The sequence below is a fragment of the Anolis sagrei genome, chromosome 4 (genome assembly GCF_037176765.1).
Source record: "Anolis sagrei isolate rAnoSag1 chromosome 4, rAnoSag1.mat, whole genome shotgun sequence".
Classification (NCBI taxonomy): domain Eukaryota; kingdom Metazoa; phylum Chordata; class Lepidosauria; order Squamata; family Dactyloidae; genus Anolis; species Anolis sagrei.
In genome coordinates this window covers 182,935,334-182,963,333 of record NC_090024.1, presented here as the reverse complement: position 1 = coordinate 182,963,333, position 28,000 = coordinate 182,935,334, and the positions used below count along the sequence as shown (strand labels likewise).

Below are 28,000 nucleotides of genomic sequence, written 5' to 3'. Positions count from 1 at the left end.
TCATATACAATCATTTAATAGCCTGTTTCAGTGGCAAAACATTCAATCTATAAAAAAGGTCAGGCAGACAGTCTAATAGCTTTCAATGATTAATCTAGAAACACAAGGATCTTATAAGGCAAAGCACATTATTTTTACTTTTGAAAAAACAACCCACAGGAGTAAACATTGTACATATTCTTTTTCTTCAATGTTTAATGCAAATTCCAAACAAAATTACCTTGTCAGAACGATCAGCTTGCTTATATACATAAAGGGGAATGAGTAAAGATCTTGCTTAACACTCATCGCTTTGTTACTTTGCTGATGTGCTTGTCTCAAAGTATGAGCTGTGAAGAAGTGTTCTTCCTCTGCCACTCTCTATGAAGAATATTGTGTATACTTTTTTGTCCTGGATGGTCAATACAACCATTTAAATAAATTATGTCTCTGAGGTCACAGAGGGTACAAGGAATCTTACTGTCGGCAACGAAGAAGTTTCCCTGAAAGCAAGTTCAGCAATAGGCCAGAATATTTCCTACTCATCTTTGATAGGGATGCATTGAAGCAGATTTGATGTTGGTTTTTATGCCGCTGGGCATCTTTCCTGCAAATTGGAAAAGAGATGGGGTTAGTGATGTAATAAAGAAAAAGACCTTCACATATCAGGAGGGAAATATAGGGAGAGTCTTTCTAGTTGTTTTCTAATACATGAATTGACATCTCCCTCACACATATTTTCTAGAGTAAATAGATCTACTCTTTCAGTGCTTTAATTTCTCCATATCTGAATTCTCCTTTCATTTTCAGTTTGTGTAAGTCCATCTTGTGCAGAAATAATAAGAATGTAAGAATCGTCCCGATGAATTAAACAAATGAATAAATAAATAAATAATATACTTTATTTATATTCTGCTCTATCTCGCCGAGGGGACTCAGAGCTGATTACAGAATACGTATATATGGCAAACATCCAATGTCATTATACAAGGACAGACAATACATAGACAGAAGCAAAGGCTTCCCTCTTTTTCATCTCCAGCATCTGGAGTCTGTGCTCAACTCTGGCCATGGGGAGGTACTGTTGTTCCATTTTCCATGATGAGGAGCCTGTTGTCTGTGGGCGCCTTCCTGATCAAGTTGCTGACATGTCTTCAGGGCACCTTTTACTTCCCCGCCAAAATGGTACCTATTTATCTACTCACATTACTGTTTTCGAACTGCTAGGTAAGCAGAAGCTAGGACTGACAGCAGGAGCTGACCCTGACCCGCAGCTTTGAACTGCCAACCTTCTGGTCAGCAAGATTTTCTGCAGATGGTGGTTTATCCCGCTGTGCTACCACTGCCCCTTTTACCTAAAGAGTAGCCTGTTTCTTATAGGTAGGACAAGACAAAAGCAGTTCTTGCAATTCTCCAGTAACAGTCATGAAATTACAGGCAATATAGTAGACCACCAGTAGTAACCTTAATGCTGTTAGATAGACAGATAGATCTCTGATATTGCAACATGTTTTGAGCTCATAACCTTCCAGAAATTGATGTAAATATGTAAATGAATAGTTGCCAATTTCTTGGTGGCAAGGATCCACACTAGATCCCCGAACCCACTTAGGGTAGTATTGTCACTCCAGCTGATAACTGGCACCAAATACCAAACTATGATTCTGTAAGCCAAGATTCCCATCACTGCCAGAATACTTTTCTGCATCACAAAGTGCTGGAAAATAGAAGGGCAGAGCACTGCTTTCTTTTTTGGAATGAATGAGAAGGAAGAAAACAGTCAGTATAATTTCCTTCCAGGCTACATTTTGCTCAGCCTTTTACAGGGTGTCGTATAACCTCCTACATATGGTGTAGCTTATTGAGAGCAAACTAAACAAAGACTCAGAATAGTTGGAAATGTATACTATACCATAGATCTTATGCAGAGTGTTAAAATTCTATGCAACTATATTGTTTTCATTCCATTAGTAGCCTCTACATTGTATTCCTCCCCCCCCCCCCAAACATATCAGACTTTTACTCACCTGGTTGCCCCCCTTGGGGCATCTGTACTCCTCCAAGCATGGGTTGAGTCTGGCCTTGTGCTCCAGGCATTTGTACCTGCTGCATGGCAGAACTACCTGCTATAATACTATTGGCACCTGGCTGACCAGATTGGACAGGCCCAGTAACACCTGGAGGCCGCCTATTTGAGAGCCCCTTCCCAAAGGCTACAGCTGCAACCAGGGCATTGGTATCAGCAGGGTTGAATGTCTGCTTGTTCTGCCGTATTCCTGCAAGGGGAAAAACATTCATACAGTACACCATTTACCAAAGTATCTGAGTGTTTAGCCTTGTTCTGATACCATATTCATATCATTCCTTGTTAAACTTGGTTCCTTGTTAAACCTGGTTCTTGATGCTCTGTTTCTAGGGTCAGTCTCTATAAATCAGAGCTTCTTAAACTGTACATCCTGACAACTGGTCCTCATTATCCAAGGATTTAACTATTTGATATTTCTTAAAAGTTTGATTTGTATGTATTGTTGAAGGAAACCCCATTTTCCTAGTTTCAACAGACCTCACCACCTCTGAGGACCCTTGCCATAGATGCAGGCAAAACATCTGGAGATAATGCTTCTGGAACATGGCCATACAGCTCAGAAAACTCACAGAAACCCTTTGATTTGTATACCTATTTTATAATCTATAGACTCTGTGTCACATAAAATTATCTTGGGCAAAAAGTACTCTAGATCACATATCACAACACTCTTGTTTCTCCAGTACAATACCTCCACTCTCAGACTCTCGGTCTTCCTTGTTGATTTTCTCCAATAAGTTACAACACATTTTGTTTAGGCTCTGGATTTGTTTCTGCAACCATAAGATTGGTACAGTAAAATATATTAGAAAATGTATGTTACTTTCCATATTTTGTCTTACTGCACACAAAGCAAATTTCTCCAAAGTCTATATCCCAAATTTCTAAACCAGAAAAACATCCATTATCCAAGTAAATCCTACCTAACCCTATACTACTCAATCAAATCAAAACACTGACTGGAATGGTGTTGAGAATTCCAACAATATGTGTGCAAACTATGGTCATGGTGCTCCACAGTGAATCCCATCCTGATTCCCCTAATCCCCATTTAACAGGAAGCACCTGCTGTGATCAGCAGTGGTGTGATCCCCACTGGAACAGTTACGTACTTATCACAGTGGCTGCAAACCTTAACAGTTCCTATGTTACTCTTAAAGCCACGAAGAGAAAACAGTGGCAAATCTGTAAATCTAGGTTATGCATTTTTAACGCCCCACCACAATTACACCAATTACTTCTAAAATGACCTTCTGACAAATAATTTAGGAGTAATCTATGTTCTTCTAGAATATGTATGAGAACAGCAGTATTTAAGCACACATATTCTTAATACAGAGAATAAAGGTGAGGACAGAGAAGTAAAAAGTAAAGCAAGATGATGTTTATACAAAGATTTAGTGAATTTAGTTAACCAAAACAACATCATTCAGAATTGCGAGACAACAGGTAACACTTACCTGTGCCACATCGGCACCAATACGAGCTGCATCTGTGCTCAGTTGCTTCTCTTGTTCCTCCACCTCAGGATCAGGTTTGGTTCGCAGATGATCAGGTACAACCTCATGGCTGAACACTGGCACTCGCCCCTCTGTCTGACGCTGAAACATCCAGATTATTAGTATTCAAAACTCATAGTTTGCAAAACAGTCAAATAATATAAGGTTGGATTTATAGACCTGAGGTAGGTTGCAGAGACTGAAATATTACTGGAAATTGACTTCATAATGCCATCACAAATCCTGCAGGGTTGTAGAATTTTAGTTGCCCAGTGATAGTAAAGCTAAGCAATGAAGAAGTTATTCTCATCCACCTATTTCTTAAGTCCATCTGAAGTTCTATCCATCTCTATCTATGGACAGAGAAGACTAGGACACAGGCTGTACTACCAAATATTATGCACACATGAACATACCTCATTATATTGTGTTTGTGCATTTTAATTAGAAATCATTCTGAGAACAATACTGAGTGAACCCTACTAGTAAACAGAATAAATAAATAGTACGTGGATAACATCATACTTTGATCTCCGTGTCTACATAAAGACATGATTTGCACAATGATAGCTTTTGGAGAACAGTAGTCACTGTTCAAAGATATGACCTAGAAATGTCTAAAGTAGGCACCTGCAAGCTAGACTATGTGTATGTCAAGTTGTTACATGCATTCTTGCAGTTTTCAGCATACCAAGTACTAGAAAAGTGTTTTTCTAAAGTATTCTTTGACTTGACTCCCCACATGAAATACACTGAAGTGGCAGAAACTGCACCATTTTAGACTGCTAATAAGGGACATCATTTTTCAATGCTTTTCCAAATTTTTAAAAATGTATAAGAAGATAAAACTAAATTATCAGTGAGGGAAGACTCTAGCCCAATCTACTCCTTGCTATAACAGGAAGGGAATTTAAAAATCCCTGATTCCCACTTCTGCAGTCTCTGGTGGTATTATCTATTATCAGTCATCACCACCATAGCCACTTAGTTATATAAAGACCCATGCTATGTAATCTTGCCCTGGACTAGTTTTTAAATGGTTTTTAAAGCTTTTTTTTTTTAAATACTGTGATGTAATTGATTTGTTTAAAATTTGTATAATTTTAAATTTTAATTCAATTCTAATACTTACTTTTTCTATGTTTTTAATTAATTGCATTACTTTTTATGCAATTGTGAGCTGCTTTGAATATAAAGTTTGAAGAGGGAAGCAGGACAAAAATCATCATCACCATTACAACCATCAGGGACCTATCAACTCTGATATTTCAAAGAAGGACATTGACAAAATGGAATGTATCTAGGTGTGGTAATCAAGATGGTAGATGATTTAGAAACTAATCCATATGCAAAAAAGGCAAAGGGAGCTGGTGTGTTTAGAAGAAGAGAACAAAGACAGATATGATAGCCATCTTAAAATGAAGAAAATGGAGCAGGCTTGTCTTCTACTGTTCCACATGAATAAATGAGTTCAAATTGCCAAATCCTACCTAAATGTTAGATAGAACTACCTAGTGGTGAGACTGTTAAACAGCAGAATATACTGCCTTGGAGAGTAGTGAATGCTACCTCTTTGGAGGCCTTTTAACAGAGATTGGATGGATTTAGTTGTACATTCTTGCATGACAGATTATTGTGGTTTCTTTCAAATATGATTCTAATGTTCTATCTAATTTTATGACATATGTAGAGCAGTACTTTGATGGCACAAAAGGGTATTGTGAAACTCAAGAATGGGTGAAAAAATCCTAATGTCACAAATATTCCATATTTCATCCTTCACAGAGAGATGTACCCCCATCCTGTTTCAATGAAAGTTGTTAATAGGTCAAGATGTCACTTTATCCATGATTATACTACCAATATATATTTCTCATTTTGCCATGCAAAGTACAAGTTATGAGTCAGATTCTTACCATGAGCTCCTCATCACGGTCTGGGGAAAGCACTAAAGGAATTATGACCTGATTGCGCAGCAGTGGCGTCTTCTCATGCTTCAGCACTTTATTCAGGGTGTTTAGTTGCCCAGAAAGTAGAGCAAAGTTGTCTAGTACTGAAGGCCTGGAGCAATTGGAAAAATGAAAGGACATGAGGTTCTTAGAAAAAATATTCCTGTGTGTGACTGTTGGAAATTAAAAGCATTGTTTTGCACACAAAGCCATCAATGAAATCAAACCTTTCCGCAGCAGTTGTATTCATAAACATCTTTAAATATACCGAATATTTTTGTCAGTAGTATGCCCTATGTCGAACTTTTTGAGGTGTTGATATGACTACAGAGGAGAACAGGTCACATAGGCCCAACTTCCATGGGATTTGAATGTTTTCTCAATCTACATCACTAATCCAGTGCGAAGAAGAGCAAACTACAGACCACCTGCTGTAATGCAAACTGAGCCCTGCCACATGCACAATGGAGGACCTTCTTGCGGCAACACCAGAGGCGCTCCAAGTGGCCAGATACTGGTCAAAGGACATTTAATCAACTACCAAGCTTGCAAATTTTGTGTTTTGTCTGTTTGTATGTTTTGTTCTGTTAGAAATGTAATACAGTTGTCTGGTTGCCCCTGACACGATAAATAAATAAATCCAGTATTAGTGAACCTTGAGCAAACTAACAGCTCTTGTTCATTCCTGTATTTACAATAAAGAACAAATAAACGTTACACAGGTTCCAGATCCTCCTTAACATTAAATTGTCTGCATAACAATTTCATCCTCTACATTTTAAATAATGCAGAAAAGTGCATCCTTTGGTTGTCATCTTGACACAAAATCAAATCGAAGACTCTGGTGTTTGTCCGTATCTTCCAAACATACAGGGTGTACTTGTATAGATTCTGTGTGAATATACAGTACCCAAAACTTTAAGCTTCTATATATTGTGCAACGTCTTCATCAGCTTCCTCAGTAAGCAAGATTAGTCCCATAACCTTTATCCTACTCTCTTACCAGGTAAGACGGTCATATTCATTCTCCAACTTGTAAATGAAATTGACTAAGGAATTTTTCAGGTCAGCCACTTGACTGATGAGAGCTTCTAGGGACAGCTCTAGCTGCTTCTCTTCTCTCTAAAAAGAACAAAAACAAAACTTTAACACACTAGTTCTTCAACCCAGTGATTAGTCCCTTTAATGGGTTTCATACTAAACATCTAAACATAGTGTGTATATGTGTATCGGGGGGGGGGGGGGAGGGTGTGCTTATTTTTTTCCCTCCTTTGGCCTGTTTTAGACCCAGTAAAAGGTCTTTTTATTCTTATCAGAAAAACTTGTCATAAGGTTAAAACACTGAATAGTAGTGGGGAATATGATGAAAAAAAGGGTGTGAACATTTTGAGTTTAAAAATAAAAACAAAAAGTGCAGAAAAGAGGATCATATGAGCCTTGGGGCACATGAATAGTGAAGACCAGATTTTACATGCTTCTCTTGGAAGGTAGTATATGGTGTAGTTATTCTGAAGGAATATCTAAACATTGACAGAAACGATCTCTGATCTGTTCCCCTTTTAGAACAGTAACCTTTGTTTTTCCTGGGTCCAATGTGGAACTGGGGGTTCTCTATACTTTTAACAGTTGTATCAGAAAGAGAATTTGAGCAGCCACAGCATCTTGTGTGCTGGCTGTTTCCTTTTAAACTCTTGTAACATAGACAATCCAATAAAATGATCACACACCAGAATAATACACTATACGTTACAAATCAAACAATGCAAGAAGATTGCCTCAGGTAAGATAGCAATGATATCTCATCAGAACAACCAGAATATAGCTATCAAGCTTGTTGGGAAATCAGTTGACACATTTCCGTTGGCATGTGATGTTGAAAGAGGAATTCTCACTGAATGAATAATCCATCAGTGAGAGAGAATGCAAAGGAAACCACATAAAGGAACATTGTGATCTAAATATATGGGCCCAATGTGTAAAACTGACAGGATGACTGCCAAAAGGCATAGCTGAGATTATCTTTGTCTTGTTGCATATACCTTTCTCAAGGACCAAGTGATGAATTTCACATTCCTTCTGAAAACATGGTTGCTTACAGAGACTTTTTCTGGTTCATAGTGACTTATGACACTGTTCTGATTTACTATTCTAATGCGAAGTATTTGTTATGTCTATAGTGTAACAGCTATCTCTCTCGATTTTATAGTACACTGCGGGCAAACCACTAAGGGATTTAATGAGAGTAACCAGCATGTACACACACACACACACACACAGAGCCAATATCCACATATTTTAAGCACAAAGGATTAAAGCAAAACATCTAAAGAGTTAAACACACTAAAATTCATGAAATACATGGAAGCAATGTACAATCTTAAAATAAAAGATTATATACTGTTCCAACACTGCAGAATTTGATAAAACCAGGGAAATCTCTCTGCCACAACAATGACTTCACTCCAGCAATTTTTTTTTTAAAAAAATAGCATTCTTCAGTCCTGCTTTAAATACCTTTCACAAGATTTTTGTAGCAACAGTTTATTATAATTATTATAATTATATTGCTACCGAATTATTTGTTGGATGGCTTCAAAATACAGGTTACATTCTAATGCTGCAAGTTGTGCAAATGGAATCTCTATGCAAATTACGCATGGCATTGGGTTGCTAATGACCATTTGGACAAATCACTTCCCCAGTGAAACACAGATGGGCACAATGCATTATATCACCTCATTTTTAAACATTTATTTTCTTGCATTTCTTTTTGTGGAGTCTAGTCTGGATTATTAAGATCAGGGTTCAAATTCTGCTCAGCAATGAAAGCCCACTGGCTGACCTTGGGAAAGTCACACTCTCAGCCTCAGAGGGAGACAGAAGCAACCTTATGGAAAAGCCTGATAGGTGGCCTTAAGGCAGTGGTTCTCAACCTGTGGGTCCCCAGGTGTTTTGGCCTACAACTCCCAGAAATCCCAGCCAGTTTATCAGCTGTAAGGATTTCTGGGAGTTGAAGGCCAAAACATCTGGGGACCCACAGGTTGAGAACCACTGCCTTAGGGTAACCACCAGTTGGAAACAACTTGAAGGCACACAACAACAATCCTACCATAGCTAGTTTCAAGCTCTTCCACATTTTTTGCTGCTAAAAATTGCCATCTTAAGCAGTTTTGGATTGTAGCAACCATGCTGTGAAGCTCACTATAAAATTCCTCATTATCACATTGTATCCTATAAAGCATGCCTATAATTAAAAACTACACAAATGCCTTTCACTTTACAACTGTTGACAAACATTTTCTCCACACATATAACAGAGAGCAGGAAAATATGGGTGCTAAGCATATCTAACCATTTATTATAAGGAACATTACAACAGCATTACAATAACTAGGATGGACTCCACCCTTAGAGTTTGTAGTAGTCTGTGATGACGGGGTGAAGCTTGGACTTAGAAGAGAGTAATTTGAATAACGAATAGACTAGAAACTATTGAAGTTCAAAACAACCCATATATAGAAAAGTCATCTAATGAACTAGAAATTAGGAAGGAAGAGTAAGTGGAGGAAAACAACCCCCAGAACGAAAAGAGAAGTTATGAAATCCAACAAAATTTTAAATCAGGGGAGGGGTTAGTGAGGCTGCTGTTGAATTTCAGTTCATTTATTTATTTACTTTATTTTTATCCACCTTTCTCTCATTATAAGGACTCAATGTGTCTGACAATTAATATAAAACAATTGAAACCAAAATAATAAAAAACAGATACTAAAATCTAAATAGAAATACTTAATTACAACATATTCATGTATAACAACTACTCATGTATGTAAGTAGATGACAGGTTTTGGGTCCAAAGTTAAGGATTTTGATATGACCCATGGATAAGTCAAGGATAATTCCTTAAAGAAGGGATAATTCCTTAAAGAAGCCAATGCCACCTCCGGGGACTGCTGCCCCTGGATGCCACCACCATTTCACCACCCAGGCATTCCTTAAAAAGGTCGGATGTGGTGCCACAGTGAAGAGACTTAAGTATGCTGCTGCTTCTTTTAGGTTTTTCTGGGATGGGCTAAACTCTTTCCGTCCACCACTGTAGTCACAAAAGGGATGGTTCCTTTTTTAAACACAAGAATAAAGGTATATAATACATTGAACCACGGATAAGCCACCTCCGTTTGGCAGGGGGGGGGGGGTAGTTTTAAATAAGGGACACTATTTTACTACATCACTGTCTATAATGGGACGGGCATTCACAGAGTTTGGTATCCAAAAGGGATCCTGGAACTAATGCCCCAGTAGATAACAAGGTCCCACTGTGTTCCACAATCTCCTTTTCCACATTATTGTGGAAAAAATGTAGCTTCAGGAAAAGAAAAACATTGTCCCCCCATCTCACTTTTTCCCCCATTTTCCCTTAATATCTTTTAATAGTCCTAATAATATATACACAAAGGAGTTTATCTACTCAGAAAAAATCATTGAAACTATCAGATCTACAGCAGTGAAAAAGCAAGAAAGTTTAGGAATTACTAGAATTAGAAACAAAACAGCAATATGAACTCAATGCCAGAGTTTATGCAAGAATTACCTTATCAGATTTATATTACATATTAAATAGCTTCAGTGTGGCTAAGGAGGAAAACCCATCTTACTTCCACCTTCTCTATACTTAAGGTTGAGTTGTATTTATTGACTAAAGGTGAGAATATCAGCATTAGGCTACATGTGCCTCTCAGGGCTCTCTCTCTTGTGTTTGTGTTCTCTCTGTGTCCTTTCTTGCCATATAAAAAGGTCACAAAGAGAAAGACAAACTACTACTGGAAGTCCCCAGGAGCATCCAGAATTCTTCATTAAAAAGCACAGGTCTTTTGCCTCAGTCCATTCAAGAAAAAAAATGAGACTGGGCTATATAAAAAAGCAAGCTAGACTGCTTTTAACATTGGAGTCAAGTGAGTTTTGTTTCATCTCGTATTTTATGCTTGTAATTGCAGATCTACACTGTCGTATAATCCAGATGATCAAAGCAGATAATCCACACTATCTGCTTTGAACTGGATTATATGAGTCTACAATGCCATATAATCCAACTCAAAGCAGATAATCTGGATTTTGTATGGCAGTGTAGATGGGGCCTAAATGAGCACAGAGAATCTGCAAGCAATCCTCTGTTAATAGCCCATCCCAGGTTCCACACACCCTGCTGAAATTCCTCTCCTGGAGGAACCCACATTGATATTTCTAACTAAAACCTGCAAAGTATGAAAAACCAAAACCAATATCCAGAAAATGAGAAATGCTCTACACATTTCAATTCTGAAGAAAGGGGACACCAATGGTCCTGTAGTAACCACAGGATCATTGCATTAATTTCTCATCCAAGGAAAGTGATGCTCAAAATTCTACAACAAACATGGAATGAGAAATATCAGATGTATGAGCTAGGTTAAGAAAAAAAAGAGGCATTAGGGATCATACTGCAAAAAATACATTGTATAATGCAGTGCAACGAAGATTTTCAGAAAAAAAACCAGCTGTTCTTTATAGGTTTCAGCAAAGCCTTTGGTTATGTAGATTATGAAAAACTATAAATTGCTCTTAAAGGAATGGATATACCCCAATATTTCATTGTCCTGATGATTGGACATAATACAGAGAAACAGAATAGTTCCCAAATAGGCAAGCAAGTCTATAACCTATTGAACTTGTATACTGAATGTATCATACCTAAAGCAGGATTAGGCTCAGGGCCCTTCCACAAAGCCATATAACCCAGAATATCAAGGCAGGAAATCCCACAATATTTGCTTTGAACTGGGTTATCTGCCATATGTTCCAGTTCAAAGCAGAAAAAGTGGAGTGCCTTGATATTCCGGGTTATATGGCTGTGTGAAAGGGCCCTCAGAGGTGTGAGATGTGAAAATTGGGGAAAGGAACACAAACAATTTAAGATAAGCAGATGGCATGAACCGACTAGCAGAATAGAGCAGATTTGGTACAATGACTTCTGAAAGTCAAAGGAGAAAATGCAAAGACAGGTTTACTGCTGAAGAAAATAAAGGCTCCTGATGATTTACATAACTGTAGACACTGAAACAGTTTGCAATTTTCCATCATGAATTTAGTCACTAATCAGAACGGAGAATACATTCAAGACATAAGAATTGTAGACCTTAGAAGGGCTAGACAAGATTCAGAAGTGTCAAGACACATGACTAGTAAAGTTAGTATTGAGTATGCCATTATATTTCTGTGTATGATTATGAAAGCTCAATTATGAAAAAAACCAATAGGAAAAAATCAACTCATTTGAAATGTGGTGCTGGAGAAAAGCTCTACAGATACCACCAACTGCTAAAAAGACAAATAAATGGGTCTTAAAACATATCATGTCTGAACTCATCCTAGAGGTGAAAAGGAAATGCACATCTATACACACATTGTCTTGCCAATATCTAACACGCATTTGGCAAGGAACATGGCAATGAAAATTAACAGTGACTCCTCCCATGTTTTGCGAAAGGAGTCCCAGCCAACTCCTTCTTTAATGACCTTTTGTAGGGAGGACAACACATTTTTTATTTGAGCATGCCTTTTGACCTATAAAACTGGTTTGCACACCTGCTGAATCTGGAATTAACAGGGCTTTAAAAACTGACTTTATTGATGGCAAAATCATAGTGTTGGCAGAATCTTAAGATTTGTTTTACTTGCCTTGCCTTGATTCTGTATTTTCATCATCGGGGTAGAAATGATGTAAATACATAAATAAATTACAGGTGATATCATTCACGGCAATCAGTTTTACTGTATTTCATTGGTTTTTACTGCACTTACATCATTGCCCTCCCTTATATGTACCAGTTGATGAAGTTAGGATATACTTTTAATATATATATGACAAAAACACACGTTATAAAAATAAGTGCAACCAAAGCTATGCTGATAGAGGCAACCTGCTGCTACAAATGGTCCTCCAGCCTCTTGTCTGTATTGCTTTCAAGTTGCCTGTCCATCTATGGCGACCTGATTTCATATTGCTTCTCTTCGGTAAGGAATACTCACAGGGAGGTCTGCCAATTACTTCATCTGAAAATATAGCCCTCAGCACCCAGTATTCATTTGCACTTTCCTATCCAAGTACTAACCAGAGCTGTCCCTCCTTTACTTCCTAAATCAGTCAGGATCTGAGGCATCTTACTACTACTACCACTACTGTGTGGTGTATCGGCAAATAATGCATGCAGATATGAGTAGGGTGGCCTTTTGCTGCTGACAGATGGTAATTTTGTCAGCGCTGATTGTGTTCAAGTGCCGACCAAGGTCTTTAGATACTGCACCCAGTGTGCCGATCACCACTGGGACCACTTTTACTGGCTTGTGCCAGAGTATTTGCAGTTCAATCTTTAAATCCTTATATCGTGTCAGTTTTTCCAGTTGTTTCTCTTCAATCCTGCTGCCGCCTGGGATTGCAACATCGACGATCCATAATTGGTTTTTAAACACATTTGTGAGGTCAGGAGTATTGTGCTCCAAAACTCTGTCAGTCTGAATTTAGAAGTCCCAGAGTAGTTTGATGTGTTTATTTTTTGTAAGCTTTTCAGGCTTGTGATCCCACCAGTTCTTTGTTGCAGGCAGATGGTATTTGTGGCACAAGTTCCAATGAATCATCTGAGCAATGGTATTATGCCTCTGCTTGTAGTCTGTCTGTGCAATCTTCTTGCAGCAGCTGAGGATGTGATCTATTGTTTCGTCTGCCAGTCTACACTTGGGGTCTGTCATCAACTTTTCAGTCTGGCTTTGATAGCATTTGTTCTAATTGCCCATTCTTGGGCTGCAAGAATCAGGCCCTCTGTCTCCTTTTTCAAAGTTCCATTTGTAAGCCACATCCATGTTTTTTCTTTGTCAATTTGGTTCTCAATTTTTCTCAGGAACTGTCCATGGAGAGCCTTCTTTTGCCAGTTTTACCTTCTGCTCTGCCTTGTATTTTTGCGGTATTCACTCATTGTCTTTTGCACTTGAAGCAGTTTTCTACCATTGACTTCCATCAATGTTGGTTCTTGATTGCCTTTCACATAATCTGCCAGTGTATGTTTCTCTTCTTCTGCTGTTTGTTTCACTTGCAGAAGCCCTCTGCCTCCTGATTTTCTGGGCAGGTAAAATCTGTCGACATCATTACGTGGGTGTAATGAGTAGTGGACTGTCAGCAGTTTTCTTGTTTTTCTGTCTAGATCATCCAACTTTGAGTGTGTCCAGTTCACAATTCCAGCAGTGTATCTGATGACGGGGATGGCCCAGGTGTTGATAGCCTTGATTGTATTTCCACCATTTAATTTGCTCTTCAAAACTTTTCTGACCCTTTGGACGTATTTTTTGCTGACCACATTTTTCACATGCCCATGCTTGATATTGTCCAACTGTAGTATGCCCAGATATTTATAGGCTTCAGGCTGATTGCATTTTATAGTCTGTCCGTTTGGCATCTCTATACCCTTGCTGTGAGTAATTCTCCCTTTGTTTAATGCCATTGCGGCACATTTGTCTAGGCTGAACTCCATACTGATGTCAGTCCTGAAGATTCTGACTGGATTTCAGTTTCATTATTATTATTATTATTATTATTTGAAACACAAAAAGATTAGTACACAGCAAACAAGATCACTCTGTTGTGCTGGATCACACATCCAACACTTCCCTAGTAGTAGGAGTAGGAGTAGTTATTATTATTATTATTATTATTATTATTATGTGTTTTTGGTATGCAGTTTTTTCCTAACTCTATGTCCTTGAGGTTGTGGGAGGGGCTGTGGACAATGTGACCAGATCAGGGACTGTTTGGAACACAGTTAAAAGATGACAGTTGAGGAATGACCATTGAAGATGACAGTTGGAAGTTGACCGTTATAAAGGAGAGTTGTACAGAGCTGTATAGTGTTGAAGTGACTGATAAAGACTGAAAGTTAAAGACACAAACTGAAATGTTTTAGTTTAAACAAACAAGAAACATGTCTGTATATTTAAATACATGAGGTTGTGAGTAAAACAAATATGTTATTTTAAAGAAATCTACTTGATTTTTGTCTCCTGAGAGAATGGAATAGAAACAAGATATTTATGGGAGTAGATGTCTTTTGAACACTAAACAACACCTTTGAAGATCTGCTAAATATATATATTGTGTATTGGCATATTCTCTGTTGCTAATAGTTCAGAGTCACCTGGAAATCAGTCTAGCAGCTGAATTGCAAAGTATAAATACACATAGATACAATGTCTTTTCTTAAAAGATATAAAGCTTATGGTTTTCCCAATTGGTCATAATCAGAGCCCCCAGTGGTGCAGTGTGTTAAACCCTTATGTTGGCAGGACTGCTGACCGAAAGGTTGACGGTTCAAATCCAGGAAGAGGGGTGAGCTCCCACCTTTTCATGCGGGGACATGAGAGAAGCCTCTCACAAGGATGGTAAAACATCCAGGCGTCCCCGAGCAACATCCTTGCAGATGGCCAATTCTCTCACACCAGAAGCGACTTGTAGTTTCTCAAATCATTCTTGATATGAAAAAAAGGTCAAAATCCTCCATTCGGTTATGTGACCTGTGATTATCCAATAGTTAAACCATCAGAGAAAGGGGGGTGCGCCTACACTGTAGCATTAGTGCAGTTTGAGTCCACTTTAGCTGTCATGGGAGTGACAGTTTGGTGAGACACCATCAGTCTTCAGCAGAGAAGACGAAAAACTTGGTAAAATTCCCAACAAATTCCATAGCCTTACACCTCTCTGGCAAAGAGTGCTGATGTGTGAACACACTATAACTCCCAGGACTACATTGTAAGTGGTGTCGAACTGCATTAATTCTACAATGTGGATGCACGCAGGCACAACCCCACTCCCTTAAGAGCCTCAACCCAGCCTCCGCTCCCGCCTCACCTGCATGGCGACGGTGATATAAACCCTCCCGCGCCTGGGGGGAGTTCCTTTGCAGGGCTGTTTCCTCTTCCGGGTCGGGACTTCAGGAGGTCGAAGGTCCCGGATGAGGGCGGCGCCAGCCATGGCGGCTTCAGAGAGACCCGACGCGGAGGTACTCTTCTTTGCCCTGCCGCCGCTCGGGGCGAAATGGGTGGGAGGCGGCAGGGAAGCTTTGCAGGCCTTGCAGGGTGTGCATACACACGTGCAGCCAGACACGTGTGTGAAGGGTGGTTCCCAGTCCTGGCGAGCTGGTTGAAAGAGTGGGCAAAGAGTCTGCCTCCCACCTGAAACCCTGTGGCTGCCTCCTGCAGGATTCTGGGGCCTGTAGTTGAGTGAGAGCCAGGGTCTCTCTGTCTGAGGCTCTTCCCTAAACTACGAGCCCCAGAATTCTGCAGGAGGCAACCGCGGGATTTCCAAACGGGAGGCAGACTCTTTGCCTACTCCTTCAGCTCGAGTGTGATAACTTTAGTAGACGAGTCTCCTCTTTGTGGAAAAATAAAGAGGGGAGCCCTTGCCAAGAGTGTGGGACTCCAGAGCCTCGCCTGAAGGCAGGTTGAGTATCCCACAGCCAATATCCTCCAGAAGAAAGGGTGCACACACTCTAGACTTAATGCAGTTTGACAACACTTGTATTATTTATTTATTTATTTATTTATTTACTTTGCTTATATACCGCTGTATCTCAAGCCTGAAGGCGACTCACAGCGGTTCACAAACAGTAGAAACAGTAGAAACAGCAGTGGTTCCATACAACATATAACAATTGACTTAACACATTATCCATAAATTACCAATAAGCAATTACAATGCACAATTATTACAAAAAACAACCGTACACAATGTACTTCTAACCGTACTTCTAACAGCCAGGGCTCAATGCTATGGAATCATGGGAGGTGTAGTTTTACAAGGTCTTTGCCTTCTCTGCCAAAACATGCTCTTTTTTAAATCATGTCAGAAGCGACTTGAGAAACTGCAAGTTGCTTCTGATGTGAGAGAATTGGCTGTCAGCAGAGACATTGCCCAGGGGATGCCTAGATGGGTTATTTGTTTGTTTGTTTTTTGTTGTGTCAGGAGCAACTTGAGAAACTGCAAGTCACTTCTGGTATGAGAGAATTGGCCGTCTGCAAGGACGTTGCCCAGGGGACGCCTGGATGTTTTGATGTTTTGCCATCCTTGTGGGAAGCTTCTCTCATGTCCCCGCATGGAAAGCTGGAGCTGATAGAGGGTGCTCATCCACCTCTCCCCGGATTCGAACCTGTGACCTGTCAGTCTTCAGTCCTGTTGGCACAGGGGTTTAACCCACTGCGCCACCGGGGGCTCCTAGATGGGTTATCATCCTGTGGGAGGCTTCTCTCATGTCCCCGCATGGGAAACTGGACCTGACAGGCGGGAGATCACCCCATCTCACTGGAGCCCCCTGGGGCTCAGTGGGTTAAACTCCTGTGCCGGTAGGACCAAAGACCAACAGGTCGCAGTTTCAAATCAAAGGAGAGTGTGGATGAACTCCCTCTATCAGCTCCAGCTCCTCATGCGGGGACATGAGAGAAGCCTCTCATAAGGATGGTAAAAACATCCGGGCCTTCCCTGGGCAACGTCCTTGCAGATGGAAAGGAAATTCCATCTGAACATGTGGAAAAACTTCCTGACTATGAGAGCTGTTCAGCAGTGGAACTCTCTGCCCCGGAGTGTGGTGGAGGCTCCTTCTTTGGAGGCTTTTAAACAGAGGCTGGATGGTCATCTGTCAGGGGTGATTTGAATGCAATATTCCTGCTTCTTGGCAGGGGGTGGACTGGATGGCCCATGAGGTCTCTTCCAACTCTATGATTCTATGGCTAATTCTCTCACACCAGAAGCGACTTGCAGTTTCTCAAGTCACTTCTGACACAACCCAAAAAAAAGGGATTTGAACCTTTAAACCACTGACCTTTAGGGCAGCAGTTCAACCAGCACAAGGGGTTTAAGCTATTGCACTACCGTGGCTCCAGCCAAGAGTGCTGGTGCTTCACCAAATCGCAACTCCCTTGACTCCTTTGCCTGGAGCCATGGCAGTGAAAGTGTGGTGTCCAGCTGCATTAATTCTACAATATAGATCAGGCATGGGCAAACTTTGCCCCCCCCCCCCGGTGTTTTGGACTTCAGCTCCCACAATTCCTAACAGCCAAAACACCTGAAGGGCCTGAGTTTGCCCCTGCCTGGTATAGATGCCTATAGTGACATCTTCGGCTTTGTTGGTTTAATCACATGAACCTTGGTTTGTGGGAAGTTCTGGAAGGGGTGCCAGACTGCAGAAAAGATTGAGTAACCGTAATCTGATCCATGTTGGTAATTGAGAGAACAACACCTTTGGCTTTGTTGGTTCAATCACACAAACATGGTTTGAGGAGAGCTCTTGCAAAGAGTGTGGGGTCCCCATTTTGGAGTGAAAGTTTTGTAAAAGGCATGAAACCCCTGTTTTGGCGGGGAGCTCTTGTAAAAGGTGTGGGGCCCTAGTGCCAGACCTGAGTGCAGGTTGAGTATCCCCAGTACACAATACTTCAAAATGGTCAATGTGGTTTACTGATATAATAACACCTTTGTTCTATTTGCTTATTTATTTACTTTGTTTTTATCCGGCCTTTCTCTAGATATAGGGTCACATAGTGGCTAACAGCAAACATAATATGAGACAAACAGAGCAAATTCATGGGAATATAAATATTAATATTGGAAAAATTAACTTTTTCTTTATTGTTAATAATCAGAATTGAAGTACAGTAAAGCTACATTTAAAAACTACACACCCCCCCCCCCAAGACAACACACACACCATTCCCATTGGTTCAATTGCACACATATGATTTGAGGGGACCACCATTTTTAAGGGGAGCTCTTTCTAAGCATGTGGGACCCTTGGTTTGGAGAGGAGCTCTTTGCAAAGAACATGGGACCCAAGTGACAGACCTGGGTATGGGTTGAGTATCCCAAATCCAACATTCTGAAATGGCCCATGTAGGTAGCTGAGGGAGTGACACTTTTGGCTTTGCTGGATCAGTTGCACAACCATGGTTTGAGGGGAGATTTTGCAAGGGATGTGGGACCCCCGTTTTGGAGAGGAGGTTTCGTACAATGTATGAGATCTCCCTTTTGGATGAGAGCTTTTGCAAAGGTTATGAAGCTCCATTTGGAAGCTGATCATAGAATCATAGAGTTGGAAAAGACCTTGTGGGCCATCCAGTCCAACTCCCTGCCAAGAAGTGGGAAAATTGCATTCAAAGCACCCCCAACAGATGGCCATCCATCTCATCTTTGCAAAGATTGTGACCCCTCCTTTTTTTTGTGGAAAAGAGTGTTTGCAACGAATGGGGGATCCTGGTGCCAGACTTGAGTTCGGGTTGAGTGACTGAAACCTGAAATGGCCCCTAATGGCCCACGTGGATGGCTGATAGAGTGATACCTTTAGCTTTGATAATTCAATGTATATAAAAGTAGCTTCATGCACAAAGTGATATAAAAGTTTGTGTATAACAGTGATCCCCAAGCTGTTTTCCTCCAGAAGTTTTGGACTTCACCTCCCAGAAGCCTCGGCTGCCTTGATCAATCATCAGGAATTCTGCAGGGTGAAGGCCAAAACAACTGGAGGACTAGAGTTTGGTGACACTGAGGTGTAAAATTACCTTCAGATTATGCTTTATGATGTGTATATGAAGCATTTGTGAATTTCATGTTTGGACTTGGGTTACATGGTTGCACTCCAAGAAGTTTAATTATTATGTATATACAATTACTGTGGGCCTTGGTATCTGCCAGAGTTTGTTTCCAGGATCCCTGTTGATACCAAAATCCATTGATTCTCAAACCTCATCATGTACAATAACATAGTTAAATGATGTCCCTTATATAATATGGTAAAATTAAGGTTTGCTTTGTGGATTTTTTTTTGTGGGAAATATTTTCAAGGCATGGATGTTTGATTCTGTGGATACAAAGGGTTCCAAGTATGCTCTGGTTCCAAGTATTTTGGATAAGAGATACCAAATGAAAACAGAGTGAATCCTTATCTAAACCAAAAAGCAAATAAACAAGCCTCGTCAGTTTTCAACCAGACCCATCTTTCCCAAGAGTTTGCAGGAGGCCCATGAGTTACAGGCAAGTTGCCTGTTGAACAACAAGACAAAACGATTTTGGTGAATAAGAACCTGCTTGAGATTGGTTGGTGTGCAGCTTTATGAAGCTACCGTCTCTGTAAAAATAAGGGTGTGCAACTATGGCAGACTCTGGGAACACATTAGCCAACCTCTCAGGAAGTGGAGGAGCCATAGACACACATTTTTCTGCTGATGATGCAAAAACATTAAATGTTTGGCCCTAAATACCCTTTAGGGTTATGAGGACATTCCCAACTTATTTTGAGGCCTTCCTGGGGCCCCAGAGATCATTTGGGGGGCATATTGGGGCATTTTTTTTTCAATTGCAAATTTTTACCCTCCTTGTCACTACAAAAGCTGTACCACATACGCTAGGCTTTGTCTTTGCAGTAAAAGTTCTACTTCTTTGGGTGAGATGTCTGTAAGGAATGTATATATAGTGTTATTCGTTAGGGACGTTTGCACATAATACTTATCCTCTTTACAGGTGACAGCATGCTCAATTCAAGGTAGCTTTTTGTATGTCTCATTTATAGGATAATTCTATCCTTATTTGTTCAGAATTACATGCTGTTAAATAATGCTTGCTGTTAATTTCAATCATATCGGCTTCCCCTTATGGCAACCCTGTGCATGGAGGATACCCAGGCCCGATCAGGTCCTGCAGTCTCAGGGCTGTGGTTTTGTCAGGACCCAGAAGCCTTAAACAATGCCAGACACAAAATAAAGGTTCAAACACAGCTTTATTGCATATGGACCTGCAAAGCACTTAACTTCAGTGCTAAGGGTCTCAGGAGTGATTTGGCATCAAAAAGAAGTCGTTACAAGAAACAAAAATATAATCCGGATTATAATGCTGCCGTATAATCCGGGTTAAACAAAAACTGAAGCAAACTACTTGAAAATCAAAATGGTACCAAAACACAGTCACAGAAGCAGGAAAAACCTGGTTTCAAAACTAAGAAATGTTTCAGTCACAAAGATATTAAAGTTCAAAGTCCAGAAAAGCCAAAAGCGTAGTCAAACCGGTCCGTGGTCAATCCGTTGGTAAACAGGCTGGAATGCTGGAATCAAGAGGAAACAGGAGTACAGGAACACACGAAGCTGTAACCCAGGACCCAAGGTTGAAAGTTGGCAGCACAAAGAATTATGTCCTATAAAGACACTTTGCCTTCTGCAAAGTATAGTCCAAACTGAACCCCCTTTTATCTCAGAGTTCTTCCTCAGAGCTTGATGAGCTCCACACCCTCTCGTCATCACTCTCAGCTGCCCCCAAACCTGCAGCTTGAGTGCCCATCCCTCCACCTCTGCCAACGATTGTCAGGGTTCAGATCCTGCCAAGAATCCCCTGGCAATCCCCAGTGAACCCTTCAAACTCCTCACTAGAGGTGGGTTGGTTACAGATGTCCCTTATGTTTTGCACACGGGTCCAATCTAATTCCTCCTCTTCTTCCATATCACTCCCAGACCCAGAACTCCTTTCAAACCCAAGGAAATCTTCATCCTCTGTTGGCGCACAAAGTATTTCCCGAATACGCTTCCTTTGTAATTCCCCCTCAGACTCTGGCTCGCGAGCAGCCCTTTTTACACCTCTGCTTACTTCCCCATCCCCCATCTCACAATCGGAGAAGCCTGGAAACGTGTCAGTATCACTTGGAGCCATAATGATTTCCCTAATGCGGTATATGCAGTTCTCTGGGTGTTTTATTTCTGCCAGGCTTTCAAAATGCACATTCTTTTTCTCTTTGTCTTTTAGGTAGAGGAGGCTGGCCAAGTCTATCTCCTGATGAAAAAGGATTACCGGATTTCACGCAATGTACGCCTTGCCTGGTTTCTAAACCGTTTGCACCAGGTTATCTGTGCAGTGCCTGAATCAGAATTGGTGAGGAAGCCAAACCATGTAAGCATACTCTCGTTTACAGAGGTGTGCTTCACAAACACACAAGAGAGAGCCTTTTCTTCCCTCACTCTCCTCACATTTGAAATCACTCTTCACTTCACTGCTTACAAGAAGAACGTGAAGACACATTTTTCCAATCTCTCCTTTTAAGATGTGTTTTTATTATTTTAAGTTAATGGTTTACTTGGTTTTGGTGGCATTTGTTTAACTTTGTTTTAACATTTTTGTACAAAGATAGAATAAACCTAACATTGTATGACCTGTTTCTGAATTGTGGGGTGTTGCAGTAAGAGAAGTACAGTTTTTCTTTTCATGTAAGGAGCGACTTGAGAAACTGCAAGTTGCTTCTGATGTGAGAGAATTAGCAGCCTGCAAGGACATTGCCCATGGGACACCTGGATGTTTGATGTTTTACCATTCTTGTGGGAGGCTTCTCTCATGTCCCCGCATGGGGAGCTGGAGCTGATAGAAGGATCTCAACCCGCTCTCCCCGGATTCGAACCTCTAACCTGTTGGTTATCAGTTCTGCTGGCACAAGGATTTAACCCATTGTGCCACCGGGGGCTCCTATATGATTATTTGGGATTAATGCAGTTGTTTGAATATCTCTATCAGAAAACACACTGTGAGTTGTTTACACTTTTACTTGGTTTTTGTTTCTGACTGTTTACGTATTCAATTTTTGAAGGTAAAATCAGACAGTGAGTTGGATGTTCTCAGCATACTGCCTATTAGTTGGCAACCTGACGAACCTGTACAGCCCAGACCATATCTCCTTGTGCCTTCTACGCAAGTCACTTTCTTTGCACGTCAGTACCGTTTTGTGATTGAACTGGATCTGAGCCCTTCTACAGGAATTGTGGTAAGTTTATTAGTCACCATGGCCAATATTGTCACATGGTTTGCCTTTCGTCCCCTTGCCTTAAGTTCTTTTTTAAAACAAAAAAATCAAAGAGAACATCTTTTTTTATTGGAGAAGAGCCTGCTGCAATCCATTTCCTCTCTTGATGGCATTCAAGATTGTTAGATATCTAGATTTACATCCTGAAAGGAAGAGTACTTGGTGTCTTCAAATGAAAATGAGGACATGCTTCTAGGAAACAGATTATTCCTCTTTCTTTGACAACTTTCGTAGAAGTTTATTTGCCTCTCAAATCTTATCTTTTTCAGGATGACTCTACAGGAGAGATAATTTTCGATGAAGTGTTCTGTGCCCTCTCCCGGTGTTTAGTGGGGTTGTTAAGGCCCTTTCGAATCCCAGGCTCAGACATCCTCTTCCAACCTGAGATTTTCGTCACTATTCAAGCATATTCATCCATTATTGGCTTACAGACACACCAGGTAGTCCTTAAACCTTTTGCTTCTTTAACCTATTCACCTGAAAGTCTGCTACCCTGTTTCATAGCAAAGAGCCTCATGTAAATAGTGGGGGAAGAGTCATATATAAACCTCCAGTTTCTTGTAAAACTGGTATTACAAGACACCACAGTATGGTTGTGTGGGATGGAGTCTCCAACCTTCTAGAGCAGAGATTTGTACCACTGAAGAGCCCAAAGGCCAACTTGCTCCATTTTTTCAGTCTTGCAGATCCCTGCACTTTTTGTGATGTTCTTGTCACTTCCTCTTTCCTCCCATTCACTCCCTTTGCTGTTTTGGGCCCTGTTTGGAGAAGGGTGTGAAACTCAGTTTAATAGAAAATATGCAGCTTAAAGGCCTCTGAAAATGAAATTCCATTTACTGCTTCCAAATAGGGGGTGGGACAAACATGCGGTTCTCCTGCTCTAAAGAAACCTTGCTCACCACAGCATGTCACATATGAATACCTGTCAATTATACTGTAGATAATTTAATAATGTATTGCTGATATTATTATTTGAAATATTTCTTCTTATCCTGCAAATTAAGCTTCATACTTCAGTGGAGTTAGTCAGAACGCACCACTGTTCCCTGTGCTTTTATGAATTCTGACTCCTTGTCCGTTCATGTTTGGGGTCTTCTAGGGAGTTAAACTGAGCTTATAATTTTAAATGGGTCTATTAATATGTATGCAGGAGTTGAAACTTAAATTGATGCTCACATATGACAAAACTAATGTGCCTTGTTAATGCAGGTGAATGAGGGGGACTGCAATTCCTTATGATTGGCTATGCTACGTTGGGCTGCTGGGAGTTGCAGTTCAACATTTGGAGTAGCAAAAGTAATGCTTAGGGACTGCAGTTCAACAATGCATGGCTGACTATCATTCCCACTCCTATATAGAAATATTTATTCTTCGTGTCGTCCGTGAAATGCGCACCTATGGGTTCTTCTTTGCGCATGCGCAGAAACTCGGAACATTTCTAAGTTTAAAGAATTAAAAATGATTATTTGAGCCACCTAGGCCCCGCCCATTCCCCCGCCCCCCTGGATATAAGCGCCGAGCGGCGCCGCCATTATCTAGTTTCCTTTTCCGCGCTAAACTAGCAGCATCTCGGAACAACTCCTCCTCGATTTCCTCTGACTAACTGGACTGACTTGGACTGATTTCTGGACTTTGGCTGCCTCTTTTCTCCACCCTCGACTCGGACCGGCTGACAACTCTTTTTCTTCACCCTCAGGCTAGATGTCTTCCCTTTATTTCAAAAATTGCTCAGCTTGCGGGGCCACCCTCCCCGAAGCTGATAGGCACTCAAGATGCCTCCTTTGTTTGGGAGAGTCCCATAATCTCCAATCTTGTGAGATTTGTTTAAGCTTTACTACAAGGGCTCGTAAAGGAAGAGATGCCCGTTTGAAAGCTCTGTTGTATGAGCGCGCTCTGGCTCCACAATCCCTCCCCACTCCCTCCCTTTCTTCCCCATTGATAGAGCCCCCTCAGCCTCCCTCCCCACGCATTGGGGAAAGGCATGAGTTGGATCAGGCAACTGTTTCCCCTGTGGAACCGCCTGCAAAGAAACAAAAACTTCCCAAACAGCCCACGAGGCTGGGGAAAACAAAAGAGAAACCAAATAAACAGAAAAAGGGACGGCAACTCACTGACACACAGTCCTTGAGTCCTCCCAGACTGGAACCGATGCCCCATTCCTCCGGATCCGTGCTGCACCTCCAAGAGCCACTCCCCACCATGCTCCAACTGGATGACCCCTCCCACCTCCCTCCGCTCGAACTCCTGGCCCCTCAGCTGGAGTTGGAAGCCCAGCCCCCTGCAGGCCGATCGGCTTCTCCTCCTCCGCTTCCTCTCTCCCAAGCCTCCCCCCTCCCATCCCCTCTTTCTCAAGCCCCGGCCCCGAGAGAAACTCCCTCCCCCGTTCCGGCTGCGCCGATTGCGCAATCTTCCCGCCGCCGCCGCCGATCCCCTTCTCCTGAGGCGGAACCGACAGCGCCCTCCTCTCCTCCTCTCAAAAGGCCCCGTCCTCGCTCCTCTGAACACTTTCAACCATATGGGTACCCAGAGTACCCTTACCACCTCTATCCCCCTCCTCCTCCCTTCCCTCCATACCCTTTCTATTATCCTCCCCACCCTGATCACTATAGGGGCTTTGATGCCTCCCATCTGGAGGACCCTAGATACCCTCAGCCCCCCCGTGCGCCTCCCACGGCCACACTCTCTCGCCCTCAGGAAGACCAAACTGAGGCCCAAACCCACCCACCCGAGCAAGATCCCAACAATCCACCCCTGCCAGACTCAGAAACCATCGACCTTGAATCCAATGATGACACACCTGCCATCCTGGATGCCCAACCTGACGCTGACCCCTCCCCTAAAAATGTGGAGGAATTCAAAAAATTCTCAGCTCTTTTAATAAGACTAACTAGAACCTTAAACTTAGCCACTCCGGAACCTACCGATACGGTAGCTGACCCGTGTTTTACTTCCACTGAACAACAACAACCATCATCCACTGTGTTGCCCACTCTACCTTACTTATTAAAAATTCTCAAAAATAATGGAGTTGCCCCGGCTTCTGTCCCGGCAACTCCTAAGAGGCCTGAAAACTTGTACCGTATTGACCTTTCCTCAGCTTCATGGCTTGCTAAAATGCCTAAAGCAAATTCTGTTGTGACTGATGCTCAACCTAAACCAACTCAAATTAACCAAACCTCTCCTTCTGATAAGGAAGGAAGAAAGTTGGATGCTATGGCCAAAAAGTTCTACTCCTCAGCATGCCTCTTTGCACGCATGGCTCACTATGGAGTATACATGAGTGTATACCAGACTGCTTTGTGGAACAAAATTGCTCCCTATCTAGACCTGTTACCACCAACTGAACAACCTCTAGCCACAGCTTTTAAACAAGAAGCTCTCCTTTTGGCCTCCCTACAAAAAGACCTCTCCAAAAATATTGCTGACACCGCAGGCAAACTTATTGCAGGATCAGTGGCCCTTCGTCGCCACGCCTGGCTAAGAGCAGCTATCCTTTCTCAATCACAACGCACCCTGATTGAAAATCTCCCCATGGATGAGGCAGGCCTTTTCAATCCTGAAACAGACTCTCAGTTAAAACACTCCCATGAAATGAAACAAACAGTATACAAGTATGACCATCAACCATACTCCTACCAACGCCAACGATGGGGCTCCTATTATTACCGTCCTCAATACTATAATAGGCCCTACAACACCTCATTCTACAGGGGACGACAAAGACCTTACAACCCCTCCACATCATCAAGACGACCGCCCCTACCTTCCAGAGGTCAGTACCGTGGTACCAGGCCCCCCAATACCAACAAACGCCGTTTTTAGCACATCTACACTTACCGACACTCCCTCACCACCCCACACCCAACCGCTTACATACCTTGACAGACTACATACCTTCCTTCCGACATGGCAGTCCATAACCACAGACACCTGGGTCTTGGACATCGTTGAAAGGGGTTATGCCATAGAATTTGACAATTATCCCCCAGTGGGTAATATACTGCTAACACCACCTTCCCAAATCATTTGGGAAGAGATTCACTCTCTCCTCCAAAAGGGCGCCATCTCGCCTACTCCCTCACAAGATTCAGACATCTGTTTTTTCTCCCGTTACTTCCTGGTGGACAAGAAAGATGGTGGTCTACGCCCCATCCTTGATCTACGTAAACTCAACACTTTCATTACACCACGTAAATTTCGTATGGTGACACTCCCCAAAATCCTTCCCTTCATTCCCAAGGACTCATGGTTAGCCACGATTGACCTTCGAGACGCCTACTTCCATATTTCAATTAGACACTCCCACCGCAGGTTCCTTACCTTTGCGGTCCAAAACAAACTATTCTCTTTTAATTCTCTCCCGTTCGGACTTTCCACATCTCCAAGGGTATTCACCAAATGCATGTCTGTTATAGCCGCACACCTCCGCCAGCAAGGCATCACAGTTTTTCCTTACCTGGATGACTGGATGTTTTGCTCATCCTCTCGATCACAACTGTGCAAGGATACTGATTATACTTTATCTCTTTTACAGGATCTGGGTCTGGTTGTGAATCACGAAAAATCTCACCTGACCCCAACACAACGTATCCAATTTATAGGAGCCATAATAGACTCCACACTTCAGAAGGCCTTCCTCCCAGAAGATCGCTTCCTAAATCTGTGTCAGGCTATCCTAACCCTACAACAATCCCGCCAAACATCAGCTTGGGCTATCCAATCTATCCTTGGCCATATGGCTTCTACCACAAGTGTAACACCCTTTGCCCGTCTAAGAATGAGACCCCTCCAAAGTTGGTTTCTCAAGGCGTTCGACCCCCTTCACGAACCCCAGTCACGGGTCCTAAAACCACCACCCCCTGTCCTCCAGTCACTCTCATGGTGGACAAAGCAATACAATGTTCTCTCGGGGATGCCATTCAACCATCCCCGTCCCTCCATGTCCCTCACAACCGACGCCTCCAACTCAGGTTGGGGAGCACATCTCAAGGGATTCCAGATCAGTGGCCACTGGTCCCCACAAGAGCAGAAGCTCCACATCAATGCCTTAGAAATGATGGCAGTGGAGAAGGCTCTTCGGGCCTTCACACGCATTGTGTCCAATCATGTCATACAAATAATAACAGACAACACCTCTGTCAAATACTACATCAACAAACAGGGAGGAACACGCTCACGCACACTCCTCCACATCTCACAACAAATTTGGGAGTGGTGCATTCTGAAGAATGTCCTCCTCACAGCCATCCACTTACCAGGCCAGGACAACATCCTGGCGGACTCTCTAAGCAGATCCTCAAAAAACAACCACGAGTGGCATCTCCACCCCAGACAGTTCAAAGCCCTCACACGCAAGTGGGGCGAACCCAGAATAGACCTATTTGCATCTCCATTAAACAACCACTGCCCACTCTACTGCGCACGGCTCCACCCTCGCGCATCCCAAGGTTGTCTCGGGGACGCCTTCCTATTCCAATGGTCGCCCGGCCTCCTCTACCTCTTCCCACCGCTCCCCCTCCTATCCCCAGTCATAGCCAAAATAATTCAGGACAACACGGACTGCATTCTAATCACACCCTGGTGGCCACGACA

At 42.0% G+C, this 28,000-nt stretch overlaps 2 protein-coding genes across 8 annotated transcripts in view; one reads left to right on the top strand and one right to left on the bottom strand.

The window, feature by feature from the left end:
• Nucleotides 1-15,579, bottom strand: MED8 (mediator complex subunit 8). The gene is made up of 7 exons (XM_060773312.2): nucleotides 15,442-15,579; nucleotides 6,517-6,635; nucleotides 5,481-5,625; nucleotides 3,526-3,666; nucleotides 2,757-2,838; nucleotides 2,007-2,255; nucleotides 1-586 (listed from the first exon to the last, which is right to left on the bottom strand). The coding sequence occupies exons 1-7, from the start codon at nucleotides 15,562-15,564 to the stop codon at nucleotides 522-524; spliced, it is 924 nt and encodes a 307-aa protein (XP_060629295.1). The 5' UTR covers nucleotides 15,565-15,579; the 3' UTR covers nucleotides 1-521.
• Nucleotides 15,523-28,000, top strand: part of SZT2 (SZT2 subunit of KICSTOR complex) — a 98,106-nt gene continuing 85,628 nt past the window's right edge. For 4 of the 7 annotated variants that reach the window (XM_060773308.2, XM_067467931.1, XM_067467933.1 and 1 more), the window contains exons 1-4: nucleotides 15,523-15,592; nucleotides 21,364-21,507; nucleotides 22,196-22,369; nucleotides 22,678-22,848. In XM_060773308.2, the coding sequence (XP_060629291.2) occupies nucleotides 15,545-15,592; nucleotides 21,364-21,507; nucleotides 22,196-22,369; nucleotides 22,678-22,848 (537 nt within the window). In that variant the 5' untranslated portion in view covers nucleotides 15,523-15,544. The remainder of the gene's footprint in view (nucleotides 15,593-21,363; nucleotides 21,508-22,195; nucleotides 22,370-22,677; nucleotides 22,849-28,000) is intronic. The other 3 variants (XM_060773310.2, XM_067467935.1, XM_067467934.1) reach the window with 1 other exon arrangement.